Here is a 15552-nt window from a genome sequence, read left to right as displayed (position 1 = left end):
GGGGCCACAGCGGGGGGCTAAGGCCAGCAGAACCAGGTGCTGGGGATCACCAGGCAGCAGCTGACCCAGCCACCCCGGGACCGCTGCTCCAGCAGTCCCTGGGGCCAGCTGCCCGGGGCTGCCTGAGCAGCAGCCGGTGTAGCTGACCCTGGGGCACTCCAGCAGCGGCCAGTGTGAATGGATGCAGAGCCGGTCCAGCAGCGGCCAGTGTGGCTGTCGCTGGGGCCACCTGAGCAGCTGGCCCCAGAGCCAGCTGGTTGGGCAGCCCTGGGGTCAGCCACACTGGCCACTGCAGAAGTCACAGAGGTCACAGGAAGTCACGGAATCTGTGACTTCTGTGATCTCCATGACAGACACGGAGCCCTAATCATGATACTACTCTTGACTTTCAGCAGTATAAATAATGACCGATTATGGGAATGTTTACATACTGTGACGGGGCAAGACCAGATGGCTATGGGAAAGTAGTGTTTAGCTCCAGGCTAAACAAATCCCTGTTACCGTGGTAATCAAATGGCAGTTGCTCCAGGTTAATCAAGACACCTGGGGCCAATTAAGATCCTTCTAGAAAGCAGTGGAAACAGCTAGGTTTGTTGGGACACCTGAAGCCAATCAAAGGCTGGCTGGAACTAGTTAAAAGCCTCCCAGTTAGTCAGTCAGAGGTGTGTGCATCAGGAGCTGTAGGTGGAAGCCACATTGCTGGGGAAACTGGGCAGGACAAACCCTATCAGGCACAAGGAAGGAGGTCCTGAGGTAAGGGTGAAGTAGATGTGGTGGAGAAGGAGAAGGGGGGGACTGCTGTGGGGAAGTTGCCCAGGGAATTGTACTCGTCCTGTTTCAAGAAGTCAGCTACCAATAGCTACTACTATTAGGGTCCCTGGCCTGGAGCCCAGAGTAGAGGGTGGGCCTGGGCTTCCCTCCCCGACACTCTCCCCGATTAATCATAGAGACTTTGAGGCAACAGAGACTGTGCAAGGGAGAGTTGTTTCCTCCCACTTCTCTTGCTGGCTTATGATGAAAATGGCTCCGTAGGCTGTGACCCTTGCCTCTAGAGAGAGAAGGGCTATGTGGAGGGTCACAGTGAGCCTCTGAGGATAGCATAATCTGCCTGGAAGCGCGGGACCCACTGAGACAGGGTTGGAGCTTTGTCAATACTTAATCCATAAATTGTTTTTCTGAACAGTATATTTGCATCTGGTTGAGTTTTCAGTCTCATTTGCGAGGAAAGACTTTCCTCTTTAACTGTAGGTTTATTTTTGCCCCATAGTTTTCACACGTTCACAATGAGGTCCCAGTTATTTCTGAACATTAAAGGGAGATTGCTCAAGTAGTTTAGGGCCACAATTAGGCCGACTTTTCCTTCTCTCAGCAAAAGTCCTTTGTAGTTTATATAAAGTGACTTTTTCAAACCCTCCTGTAAGCCATCAACAAAAAATGGCCTCTGCTTTGGTGCTGCATACCCAGTCGTGGGTGTCACAATTTAGAGATGGGCAAGAACTGCAACAAATCTTCTGAAAATGCTCATTTAGACTTTTAAAATAAACTCACATCCATTTTGTGTGCAGGTCTTTGTTTGCTTTCTATGACTGTCTGCTGACCTTTGTTACTATAACTTGTATTATAGTACCACCTATGTGCTGCAACTGAACTATGCACTGGACTAGGCACTGTACATGAGCCTAGTATTCATGCAACTCTGCTCCAACACATTTACAATCAAGCTAGGCTAGGAGAAAGGAAGTATTATCCCAATTTTACAGAGGGGAAGTGAAGTTCACAGAGATTAAGAACTTGATCCTGATATCAACAAGCTGCATACACACACAGTGGTCTGCCTGCTCCTGGTAAACTGCAGGATCAGGACCTATGTGACTTTACAAGGTCACACACAAGGCTAGTGGCAGAATCTAGATCTCCTAAGTTCCCAGTCTAGCACCTCAACCGAAGACCATCATTCTTCTCTCTACCATCAGCCCTAGTGTAGATTCTCTTGAGAAGCACACTTTAAGCTTGTATGCTTGCATTTTCACTGAGAGCACACTCTGAATTGTGCAACTAACCAACAAGTGTGCAACTTTCACACTGGGAATCTTACACGACCTCTGTTGGTTAATTATTTAAGTTCTCCAGTGAAGGGAGAAACAATTCCATATGACGTGTAACTAATCCACACAGAGAAGAACAGACTGAGTCTCCATTTGAGAAGCTACAGATGAATATTTACCCATTGAAGCAGTCTTGGACAGCTAACATAAAGACACATTCACCAAATAAATTGTTCACTGTGAATTGTGTCTGCCTGTATTCTCAGTAAACAAAGTTGGATGAGTAAAGGTGTTAACCCCTTGCAAGAGAAGTAGAGCAGTCCAATGGATAGCACTGGCCTGGCACTCAGGCAGATGTAGATTCTAGTCCCAGCTTTCCCACTGGCCTGCTGTGTGACTGTAAGCAAGTCACTTCACCTCAGTGTTTGTACAGCGAAGCCCTGGTCTTAGCGTGGGCCTCTAGGTGCTATAGTAATATAAATAATAATTCCAGTGATACAGCTGGACAGGTGAGTTCATACGTAGATAACAAAGCCCTAGCTAATTTGTGCTATATCAAAGTAATACCTAAAATCACCATAATTCATTGCCTCTTTCAGAGCCATATTAAGTGTGGACTTCATGTGCACTCAGCATCTGGAACTGCATCAGCTCTTGATAACTGCATCACAAAGCACTGCTCCAGGTATAATAGCGATTTGGGATACTCAGTGGCTGATCAGTCACTTTTCTTCCATTTTTTTTGTTCTGAAACTTTCAAATTCTTCATCCTTCAGTTCTGCCTGTGCATGCCCGTGTTGATTATGGTCAGTCAGCAGGGTTAAATATTCTCCTTGTGGTTTGAGTGTTGTGGATACATGCACAGGGTTAAATCGAACACTACAATACAAATGCAGTAATAAAAATGTGCAGATCTACTGTGCCCAGTTACTGGTAGTGCACATAACGCCTTTTGGACTGTGATGAGTGCTGAGAATCAGCAGCTGAAGCAGCACTCTGGTCACTGTAAATCCAGTAAGTTCCCTGGAGAGGATCTGATTGAGGGAAAGGAGTGGCTAATTACTAGACTGGGAAGAGCTAAGAAGCTAATTAGCCTGTTAATTGCAAGAGTGGAAAAGAAGTACAGGAAGGAAGCACACAGTGAGAGGGAAAAAGGTCAGCAGGGCCAGGGCAAAGGGAGATCTCTGCCCCCTCTTATGGTTATATGACACTGTAAATAGAATTGCTGCATGGAGCTATAAGAGGATGATGGTCAATAAAACACAAAGTGCGCTGTGGTTGTGACAAACCAGAGGTGTCAGAACCATTTATGAGAAGACTGGAACAGAAGGCCACAGATCAAAAGACAAATTAATGATCTAAGGTCTGCGCTCAGTGAGAGTTCTGAGTGTGCAAGCAATGCAGCGCTAGGCCCTTTGTGATGCAGTCAGGCCGCAGTTTCTAATGAGCTTACTTGTGCTCATGTTTAGGGCTTAGGGAAGCACTTGCTTTGAAATGTAAAATATATTTGATCGCAAATTTAACATGGATTAAGAAACATCCATGTATGGGGGAGTGTTATTTTTATATATATGTAAGCCTTATACATCTGATATTTAGCTAGTTAAACATGGACTAGCTATGTAAAAAGCAAAGTTAAACAAGAAAGTATTAGGCTTATATCATTTACTTTCACCTGCTTCCACACAGGTTTTTATGTTTGAGTTTATGAACTATGGGATAGGGATCAAAGACTGAAAAGTCAAACTAATTTCTTATGGTTTATAATAACAAATAGATGCTGCAGCCTGGTCACGGTATACAGTCTCTGTATAATGTACAAAACCCTTATGGTTTTGTTTTAGAACTGTGTGAAGGTCCATTCTTAATTTTTAATTATATTTGAAGCTGCAAACGTGTCCCAATCCAAACAGGTTTTTTCTTTTTAATTTTGCAAAAAATGTTTTACTTTTTATGTGAATAAACCTAAATTCTCACTGGTTTTAGCACTGTCCCAATATCTTCCACTCCATTCAAACTGGCTTCATAAGATAGAGCTGAAGACATTGGCACAGTTTCTAGCACATTCCCAATCACTCCTAGACAAGGGTAGAAGGCACTCTCTAGATCTCCATGTGTCAGGCAGAGGGGAAAAATTCATTCCAAAGGCATGGAACTACTGGAGTGCTAACATAACCACAGCAGCATGAAATGGAAATCTTTAATATGAATGTTATTTAAAAACATGAGCCTTCATAACTGGTATTCTAGGAAAACTTATTTATACCCAATATAGTGTAGTAGTTGATGGCTAGAGCTAATATTTGCATTTGTGTACAATTACATTTCTACTACTGCCGAGGCCAGTATCTGAATGGATTTGATGTTCACTATTTGCGAGTCATATAAGCAAAGCTGTCCAGGAGCAGACTTAGATGAACACCTAGGCCAGGTCTACGCTTAAAAATTACATTGTGATTTGTGAAAGAGAGCGTAGAATCAAATGAAGTAAAAATCTTAAATGAACCAAACTGTACCATAGAATCTCTCTGGATAGTAATTCCATGCTCTAATAATAAGAATATAGCAGTAGAGATATATTACTGACCAGGATGGGGATAGTGACAGTGAAATGCTCAGGGAGATTAGAGAGGCTATTAAAATAAAAAAACTCAGTATAATGGGGAATTTCAACTATCCACATATTGACTGGGTACATGTCACTTCAGGACGGGATGCAGAGATAAAGTTTCTTGACACCTTAAATAACTGCTTCTTGGAGCAGCTAGTCCTGGAACGCACCAGAGGAGAGGCAATTTTTGATTTAGTCCTTGGTGGAGCTCAGGATCTGGTCCAAGAGGTGAATATAGCTGGACCGCTCGGTAATAGTGACCATAATATAATTAACATCCCTATGGCAGGGAAAACACCACAGCAGTGCAACACTGTAGCATTTAATTTTAGAAAGGGGGACGACACAAATATGAGGAAGTTAGTGAAAGAAAGTAAAAGGTACAGCGCCAAAACTGAAATCCCTGCAAGCTGCATGGAAACTTTTTAAAGACATCATAATAGAGGCTCAACTTAAATGTATACCCCAAATTAAAAAAAATAGTAAGCGAACCAAAAAAGTTACACTGTGTCTAAACAACAAAGTAAAAGAAGCAGTGAGAGGCAAAAAGGCATCCTTTAAAAAGTGGAAGGTAAATCCTAGTGAGGAAAACAGAAAGGAGCACATAAACTCTGGCAATTGAAGCCTAAAAATATAATTAGGAAGGCCGAGAAAGAGTTTGAAGAACAGCTAGCCAAAGACTCAAAGTAATAGCAACAAAAAAAAAGCACCTCAGAAACAGGAAGCCTGCTAAACAACCAGTGGGGCTACTGGACGATCGAGATGCTGAAGGAGCACTCAAGGACGATAAGGCCATTGCGGAGAAACTAAATGAATTCTTTGCATCGGTCTTCACAGCTGAGGACATGAGGGAGATTCCCAAACCTGATCCATTCTTTTTATGTGACAAATCTGAGGAACTGTCCCAGATTGAGGTGTCATTAGAGGACGTTTTGGAACAAATTGATAAACTAAACAGTAATAAGTCACCAGGACAAGATGGTATTTACTCAAGAGTTCTGAAGGAACTCAAATGTGAAATTGCAGAACTACTAAGTGTAGTCTGTAACCTATCATTTAAATCAGCTTCTGTACCAAATTAATGGAGGATAGCTAATGTGATGCCAATTTTTTAAAAGGGCTCCAGAAGTGATCCTGACAACTGCAGGCTGGACTTCAGTACCAGGCAAACTGATTGAAACTATAGTGAAGAACAAAATTGTCACACACATAGATGAACATAATTTGTTGGTGGAAGAGTCAACATGGGTTTGGTAGAGGGAAATCTTGCCTCACCAATCTACTAGAATTCTTTGAGGGGGTCAACAAGCATGTGGACAAGAGGGATCCAGTGAATACAGTGGATATAGTGTGCTTAGATTTTCAGAAAGCCTTTGACAAGGTCCCTTACCAAAGGCTCTTAAACGAAGTAAGCTGTCATGGGAGAAGAGGGAAGGTCCTCTCATGGACTGGTAACTGGTTAAAAGATAGGAAACAAAGGGTAGGAATAATTGTTCGGTTTTCAGAATTGAGTGAGGTAAATAGTGCTGTTCCCCAGGGGTCTGTACTGAGACCAGTCCTATTCAACATATTCATAAATGATCTGGAAAAAGAGATAAACAGTGAGGTGGCAAAATTTGCAGATCTTACAAAACTACTCAAGATAGGTAAGTCCCAGGCAGACTGCAAAGAGCTACAAAAGGATCTCTCAAAACTGGGTGACTGGGCAACAAAATGGCAGATGAAATTCAATGTTGCTAAATGCAAAGTAATGCACATTGGAAAACATAATGCCAACTATACATATAAAACGATGGGGTCTAAATTAGCTGTTACCACTCAAGAAAGAGATCTTGGAGCCGTTGTGGATAGTTCTCTGAAAACATCCACTCAGTGTGCAGTGGCAGTCAAAAAAGCAAACAGAATGTTGAGCATCATTAAGAAAGGGATACATAATGAGGCAGAAAATATCATATTGCCTCTATATAAATCCATGGTACACCCACATCTTGAATACTGTGTGCAGATGTGGTCGTCCCATCTCAAAAAAGATATATTGGAACTGGAAAAGGGTCAGAAAAGGGCAACAAAAATGATTAGGGGTATGGAACAGCTTCCGTATGAGGAGAGATTAATAACACTGGGACTTTTCAGCTTGGAAAAGAGATGACTAAGGGGGGATATGATTGAGGTCTATAAAATCATGACTGGTGTGAAGAAAATAAATAAGGAAGTGTTATTTACTTCTCATGACACAAGAACTGGGGGTCACCATATGAAATTAATAGGCAGCAGATTTAAAACAAACAAAAGGAAGTATTTCTTCACACAATGCATAGTCAGTCTGAGGAACTCTTTGCCAGAGGATGTTGTGAAGGTCAGGACTACAACAGGATTCAAAAAAGAACTAGATAAATTTGTGGAGGATAGGTCCATCAATGGCTATGAGCCAGGAGGGGCAGGGATGGTATCCCTAGCTCCTGTTAGCCAGAAGCTGGGAATGAGTGACAAGGAATGGATCACTTGATTACTTGTTCTGTTCATTCCCTCCGGGGCATCTGGCATTGGCCACTGTTGAAAGACAGGATACTGGGCTAGAGGGACCTTTGGTTTGACCCAGTATGGCCATTCTTATGTTCTTATTGAACTGGCTATATCACTCACGGCAGTGAAAAATTTCCTGCCCCGAGCACTGTAGTTTAAATAGACCTAACCTCCAGTGTAGATGAAGCTAGGTCGACAGAGTTGTTCCATCGTCTTGGCTAACACCTCTCAGAGAGATGAATTAACTACAGTGATGGTAAAACCCATTCCTAGGTTTTTTCTGACAATTTCTTTCAACCTAGAGCTCCCTGTTCTCTGTTTAGTTTTGCCTATTTGGATTTGCACACTTCCCAGGTTAAACCATCCAAGTGTCCCATTCCACAATGAGAAGAGGCAAAGTGTAACTATACCTTATGCTGCAGATTGAGTGAGAAAAGGTCTGTGATTTAGAGGTAATCTGGGAATTATAAGAAGTCTGAGAACACACAGGGTCAATAAGAAGAATAAGAAACACGATGACAAGTGAGTGACCAGGGATCGGGAGCAGGGGAGAGAAAAAAAGAATCGCATTCTAGAAGCAGGTAAGTGTCAGTTGATGTGTAAAGTAGACTATTTGCTTACATATCAATGAAAATGTTGGTATCAAAGGTTTATACAGAGATTCAAGATTTGGTATTGCTGTATAATCTAGTTTGTATTTGTCTTCATTGTAATCTAGCTTCTGGAATGAGAATGAATGAATTTTCTAACCACTCTTTATTCTTAATGCACTGCATAATGTTGGCGATTCCCTGTTCCCAACAGCTAATCTTCTTCTTTTCCTCTTCTCATTAAAATGATTTGGAAAAGCAACATCAGTGTCTATACATGGAGTCAATTCTGCTACAAATTGGATCAAAGAAAAAAGTGGTGATCAAAGTTCACCATCTAGTGGAATTTGGCAGCATTACGCTAATACTAGAAACAGTTGAGAGGAATTGCAGGGATGACTGTGACATGTTACTGTCTAATCGAATCTTGGCAATATAACAAAGATATTGTGCCAAATCCTAGTCCCACTGAAGTCAATGGCACAATTCAGACTGATTCAGTAGGACCAGGATGTGGCCATGTATATCGGTGGCCAAATGAAAAATCTGGAAAAAAAAATTTTTTTTTAGTTCAAACCAAAACTGAACTTTTTTGTTTTTCATGACAAAATGTGAACCCTCCCCTCAAAAAAATCATTTGAGGCCAACAAAATTCCATTTGATTCAAATTTGATTTGATTTTTCATTGCGGGCTCTGGGGTGGAGCAAGGGGTTGGTGGTATGTGGGGGGGGGGGGTGCAGGGTCCAGGTGGTGCTTACTGTAGCTCCCAGGAAGTGGCTGCCAGGTCCCTACAGCCCCTAGGTGTGTGGGCAGCCAGGGAGCCTCAGCACACTGCCCTCGCACCCACAAGCACTGTCCCTGCAGCTCCAGTTGGTCGCAGTTCCCAGCCAATGGGAGCTGGAGAACTAGCACTCAGGGCAGGGGACTGGCTGCCCATGTCTTTAGGGACATGGCGGCCACTTCTGGGAGCCACACAGAGCCAGGTCAGGCAGGGATCCTGCCTTAGCTCCGGGCTTTTAATGGCCTGGTCCCTTTTCGACCAGGCGTTCCGGACAAAAAATGGACGCCTAGCAGATCTACTGCTGACCCATGTAGTGCAGCACTTCCACACTGGTTACACTTCTCTCCAATGAATTCCCAAGATTTTTCTTAAACAATGCTAGTGGAATGCATTCAGCTTCTTGTTGGCTACTTCTACATTTCTAGTCATACAGTAGTGTTGGAAGGACAATAGCATTGTACAATCTAATTTTAGTGTGTAGATCTATCTTCTTACTCTTCCAGATATTTGACAAATGGGAAAACATCAAGGGACTTTACCAGTTCTTGCCTTCACTTTAGTGAGCTGGCTACTACCTGCTATTGTACTTCCAAGATCGACAAAGTCATCAACTTTTTCCTACTCTTCTCCATTAATCACACATCCGCCAGTGTTGACAACATTCTCTGTCTCCATGGTCTTCGGTCTTCTGCATATTCATATGAAGTCCCACTTTAGCAGCTTCTGTTTTTATGGTCATAAAGAGCCTTTCATTCTATCCAAGTTAATATCCAATATGTCTGTGTCATCTCAAAATCAAGTCTCTCAGCTTCTCTCTCGCTCAAACAATGCCAGTGCCCTTGGCAGCTGCAGTCTATGGCAATGCAGAAGAGAAGTGGGGATAGTATACAACCTTGCCTTATGCCACAATTTAAACGTTCTGTGTCTCCACTCTGTCCAGCTTCGACCTACAGATTTGTCATAGAAATTTTATACTAAATTTAAAATCTTTGCTGGAATTCCATAGTGTCTCAGGGGATCTTCCAGAGGGCTTCTCTGTGGACACTAGTAAATAGTTTTTAACTTCCTTGCTTTTAGAAAAGCATCTTCTGCTGGTATTCTAATCCTTTCTCAGTAAGTCTTCTCAAGGTTAAAATCTGGTCTGAATATAACCTACCAGATCAAAATCCAGCTGCTGCTTCTCTGAGTACTTTGTCAACAGCAGTTTTCATCCTATTCAAAATGATAATGCAAAACACTTTTTATTGCCAGGTATAAATAGGTGTGTCACCTCTCTCCAGGTATCACAAATAAACTGCTCCCCCTTTTTAGGGAATTGATAGAGGACACCTCTCCTCCAATCTTTAAGATAATCTCCTTTTCCCAAACCATCCAGCACATGTAACTCACTATCACTTGCTTTCCAGCTTTTAACATTTCAGCTTCTGTCTCATCAAAGCTTGGTGCTTTACCACTCTGGAAGGGTCCTCCTGGGTCATCGAGTCCAGGCACTTGCTAGTGCAGGCAGCCTCATTCTATAATCCCGTTCATAAATGTATCAAGATCCATCTGAAAAGTAACTGATTGCCCCCACTGCTCCTGTTGATTACAGAATTTCACTCCTCTGATGGTTAGAAACCCTCTTCTAATTTCCAGCCTAAATTTATTCACGGTCAGTTTATATCTATTTGTTCTTGTGCCAAGATTGTCCTTTATCTTAAATAGCTCTTCTCCCTACCTAGTATTTAACCTTCTGATGTATTTATACAGAGCAATCATATCCCCTCTCAGCCTTTGCTTTGCTAGACTAAAGAAGACAAGTTCTTCAGATATGTCTATGCGGCAACTAGGAGCCAGCCTCCCAGCTTGGGTAGACAGACTAGGGTTGCCAATTTTGGTTGGACATATTCCTGGAGGTTACCTCACATGACAATCTTTAATTAAAAGGATTAATCTTGGAGACTCCAGGACAACCCTAAAACAGACTGGCACTAGCTCAGCTCAAGCTAGTGTGCTAAAAATAGCCAGGTGGATGTTGTGACTCAGGTGGCAGTGTGGGCTCTCAAGCCCACTTGATCCCCTTCGGTCCAAGTTTTGGTCCCTAGCCCAAGCCTCCACAAGTGCCACAAAGTCCACACTGCTATTTTTAGCATACTAGCTCGAGTCAACCTAGCACAAGTCTGTCTTCCCAGGCTGCGAGGCGCATTCACAGATGCAGTGTAGACATACCCTTTGAGACTTTCTTCTGAGCGTCAGCTTAGTGTCCAGATCAGGGAGCCACAACTGGCTCCTGGGAGCCACAAGGCCCTCTTGGATTGAGTCAGTTATCAAGCCCTATCGTAATACTTATCCACAGGTGGGAGCTTACTGTTACCTTTGTCACTCCCTGACTTGCGTGCTTAACCATGGAACCCTCGTGTTCTCTGATTGCCAGCTGTCTTGCAACAATTGCTACTCTTTCACTCCTTGTTCTGTATCGATGATCAACTCCTCTGCCTCTACAGCTTTAATAGGCAACATAGTGGCTAAACCTGCACAAAAAATCTTGTATTTCAAGCCGTTTTCATGAAAAATTACAAAGCGTTGAGACTTTTTAACAAAAAAAAAAATACACTGAACGTTGTGGTGGTTTCCCCCCCTTTTCTAGTGGCACAGTGGAAGAAATGCAGGGAGAAAGAAAAGGGAAATAAAAAAATGGAGGTAGAAATACTGAAAGAGAGAAATTTCCTCAAAAAGCCCCTTTGTCAATAGTTTAGAACACACAATATTGTCCAGCTCTAATAATGACTGATTTGTCCTGCCAGAAGCACAAAGTGATTGTCTCCTGGCTCTATACCCAAACAGAAACTAATGTAGGTTTCAGAAGCATGTGGTTGAATGTTCATACGTAGAATTTGTATGTGAAGTTAATGGTCTTACTTTGAGACAGCATCTTTAAAACTTGGATTCAAACTACAAAGCTATGAAAAATGTACAGAAACATCTCCCTATTAGTTACCATCTGTTGCAGTGGTCCTTAAACTGTGGAGGACACAGGAACGTTCTGGAGGGGTAGGGTATGGCAAGACCCAGGCCAATCCCTACAGGGGGCGGGGAGGGAGCGCCACCCACCCTCATCCCCAGCCACAGCCCTGGCTACCGCTCCCAACCGCAGCCCCACTCCTGGCTGTGGCTCCACTCCTGACCCTGGCTCCCAGCTCCCAGCTGCGGCTCCGGCCCTGACAGCGGCCCCAACCCAGCCATGGCTCCGCTCCTGGCCCTGGCTCTCGATCACGGCCCTGGCCCCGCTCCCATCTCCCAATCCCGGCTCCTGGGGTGATGTGGACTGGGTAACGGGGAGGGCACAACTGAAAATGTTTGGGGACCACTGATCTGTTGACTAAATGGAGGTCGTTCTAGTGACTGTATCAGTCCTGAACTTTCAGTGCAGTGGTGCAATGCCATCTGGTACAATGAAACAATAGAAATTTCAGAACACAGGATTATTAAATCCTTCAAAACCTCCTTGAAGAAATAAGAATTGAAAGAATGATCTCAATCCTTTTCCTATTGAAGTCAATGGGAGTCTTGCTTTGGACTTCAGTGGAGGCACTACTGTGTATAATAATACTCTGTATTCTGCAAAAATATTGCATCTACTGAGGGCTAGATTATGACATGGACTACAGGCCAGCCCAGATGTGCAGGCATAAATAGGTGCTTAGATATGCACCAGGAGATATGACATTTAGAATCCCACTTTTGTGAGAACTCAGACTGTGGGTCAACTTTACCCTGGACAAGTGGGCACAACTTTGTACACTTTGGTGGAGTGTTGCCAGCAGTGAAGTTAGCCCTGCATCCAAGCCCACTGACATGCTTACTCACATACCAAGTGAAACTGTTTCATGGCAAACCTGCTATGCCAGATCTTTAGAGAGATGACGGACACTTCTGGGAGCAGGTAGAAGCAGGTTACCAAAACTCCTTGGGGGTTATTTTTATCCTATTTTTATATATCAGTAATCAGATTAGTACAATGGCAATTCAATAAGACCAAAGAGTCAATGTTATGTACTTGGGGTATATTTTATCCCCTGTGCTCAGAGTTTGACTTTGGCTCACCAGATCATATCCTACAAGAACAATATTTGTGTTGTACAAATGTTAGGTGTGTTGTGAGAAATAATGAGCTAGGATGAAGGTAAGTTATGGACCAGGCCTAGATACTGTACAAACACCCAACAAAAACATGGTTCCTTCCCCATAGCCTACAATGTTATGAGTGCAAAATGAATTCAGAGTTGGAACCGGACTTGCCCATGGTCATACAGGAAGGTAGTGGCAGAGATAGAAATTGAACTCTAAAGTTCCTTATTCCCAGTCTTGTGCCTAGACCTAAAATGTCACAATTTCTTTACACACCAAGCACCATGGGGGAATTACCATGGCACTGTGTAAACACACAGTTACCATTCTGTACGTGCATACAGTGGTAAATCTCAACACCTGAGGTTTTCCTCTATGATCACTCCAACCCCTACCTGTAGCCAGGCTTCTCTTCCATTAAAAATGGCATCACTTTAAAAATCAGAAAAACTTCAATTAAATCCAAATGCCTGTAGTATAAGAACTGTCCTCTTTGCTTCCTGCCTAGACTGGACAGTACCAGTTCTTTGATTCCATCTCTGTCCTGCTTGGTGTCACTTTCACAATCCATGGCCATCACGCTGACAGTAGCCTTAAATTTTTTGAGATATTTCCATGGGTCTTAAACTACCACCCGTCCCAACTCCTCTCCACTAAAAATGCCGGGGACTTGAGCCAAGTCTAAGGTTCAGCAGCTTCAAGCTCCAATGTGTCCAGCATTGCTGTGATACAGATTGAGGCCTTAATCTTGCAATCAGATCTACATTGGCAAAGCCAGTTGAAGGTTCAGGGCCTTATTTTGTATGTCAGATTCTTTTAATAATGGCTTAATATCGTGTATGATGGTAAAAGATACATGTTAAGTCCAACACTTACAAGACTCGAAGCAGAAACAGGCCCTGCCCTGAGGAGCTCCCAGGCTCGGTGGGACAGAGTGGAACGGTTACACTGAGAAGTCCAGAGGAAAGAATGAGTGGGATTTTTAGCATGGTTCATCAGCCATTTGTCTTGTGGACACTGCTGGCCTCTCAGTAAAAAATTGTGTTACGACATTCATGCCGAGACTAAAATGTAAAACCCCTTGTGTTCTTTCAATAAACCTTCAGGAGTGAATATAATTCTCGGGAAGGATCGACTTTCTTTTGAGTATTTGGTTTCTAAAATGCATGAAGAAAAGCAGTGACTACAGTGTTCTGATTAATTAATTTGTGTTGAATCTGCTCATAAGGGAGCAGTTGGGGTATTTCAATGGATGGGACAGAGCAAGAGATTTTTGCTCTCAGATTTTCAGCTGGAGACGACATGCTGGTTTTAAGTGATCACCAAATAAAATCCTATTCTGCTGGAAGAAGTCTTCTTGTGCCTTTTACGGGATCCCAAAATTAATCTGATCCCTAAAAGGCTTATACAGGTTTATCTCCTTGCTTCATGGGAATGTTCAGTCAGTCAGTGGCCATATGCTCTACAGTGTCTCTTGTCCTCAGGAAAACTATTAAAATTAAGAATATATAGATGCCCTCCAAACCATCCATTCAGGGATGAGGATGGGTGGCAGAGAGACTCCCAGTGACTGTTGGGGGCAGGTGAGGCCATCGGCTATCAAGATAGAGGAAGGGTTAGGGGAAGAAGTAGGAACAACAGCTTTTGCTGATTACATTAATTTCCTGAAAAAGAAAAGGAGTACTTGTGGCACCTTAGAGACTAACCAATTTATTTGAGCATGAGCTTTCGTGAGCTACAGCTCACTTCATCGGATGCAATCCGATGTTGCATCCGATGAAGTGAGCTGTAGCTCACGAAAGCTCATGCTCAAATAAATTGGTTAGTCTCTAAGGTGCCACAAGTACTCCTTTTCTTTTTTGCGAATACAGACTAACACGGCTGTTACTCTGAAACCTGTCATTAATTTCCTGGTTTGCAGTAGCATCAACTGGTCCTGGTTAGGAGCAGATCAGGGCCCCACTGGGCTAGACACTGTGCACACAGATAATGAAAAGATGGAGCTTACATTCTATGTATCTAATATCCTAATATCAACCTAATATCACTTTGAATCTTTACTTTTATATTGACAGGTTTCAGAGCAGCAGCCGTGTTAGTCTGTATTCGCAAAAAGAAAAGGAGTACTTGTGGCACCTTAGAGACTAACAAATTTATTTGAGCATAAGCTTTCGTGAGCTGCAGCTCACTTCATCGGATGCATTCAGTGGAAAATACAGTGGGGAGATTTATATACATAGAGAACATGAAACAATGGGTGTTACCATACACACTGTAACCAGAGTGATCACTTAAGGTGAGCTATTACCAGCAGGAGAGCGGGGGCGGGGGGGAACCTTTTGTAGTGATAATCAAGGTGGGACATTTCCAGCAGTTGACAAGAATGTCTGAGGAACAGTGGGGGTGGGGATAAACATGGGGAAATAGTTTTACTTTGTGTAATGACCCATCCACTCCCAGTCTCTATTCAAGACTAAGTTAATTGTATCCAGTGGTTTTCCAGTGTATTAGTGGTTCTGTTGTGTGGTGTGTGGTTGCTGGTGAGTATTTGCTTCGGATTGGGGGGCTGTCTGTAAGCAAGGACTGGCCTGTCTCCCAAGATCTGTGAGAGTGATGGGTCGTCCTTCAGGATAGGTTGTAGATCTCTGACGATGCATTGGAGAGGTTTTAGTTGGGGGCTGAAGGTGATGGCTAGTGGCGTTCTGTTATTTTCTTTGTTGGGCCTGTCCTGTAGTAGGTTACTTCTGGGTACTCTTCTGGCTCTGTCAATCTGTTTCATCACTTCAGCAGGTGGGTATTGTAGTTGTAAGAATGCTTGATAGAGCTCTTGTAGGTGTTTGTCTCTGTCTGAGGGGTTGGAGCAAATGCGGTTGTATCGTAGAGCTTGGCTGTAG

General features: G+C 43.1%; 1 protein-coding gene across 1 annotated transcript in view; it reads left to right on the top strand.

Moving 5' to 3' along the window:
* Positions 1–680: 680 nt before the first annotated feature.
* Positions 681–15552, top strand: part of ANKRD55 (ankyrin repeat domain 55) — an 87282-nt gene continuing 72410 nt past the window's right edge. The window contains exons 1-2 of the mRNA XM_084628693.1: positions 681–753; positions 2645–2730. Coding sequence (XP_084484819.1) covers positions 2667–2730 — 64 coding nt within the window. The 5' untranslated portion in view covers positions 681–753; positions 2645–2666. The remainder of the gene's footprint in view (positions 754–2644; positions 2731–15552) is intronic.

Source organism: Lepidochelys olivacea (assembly GCF_965140295.1).
Source record: "Lepidochelys olivacea isolate rLepOli2 genome assembly, chromosome: 5".
NCBI lineage: Eukaryota > Metazoa > Chordata > Testudines > Cheloniidae > Lepidochelys > Lepidochelys olivacea.
This window is presented reverse-complemented; position numbering and strand designations above follow the sequence as displayed.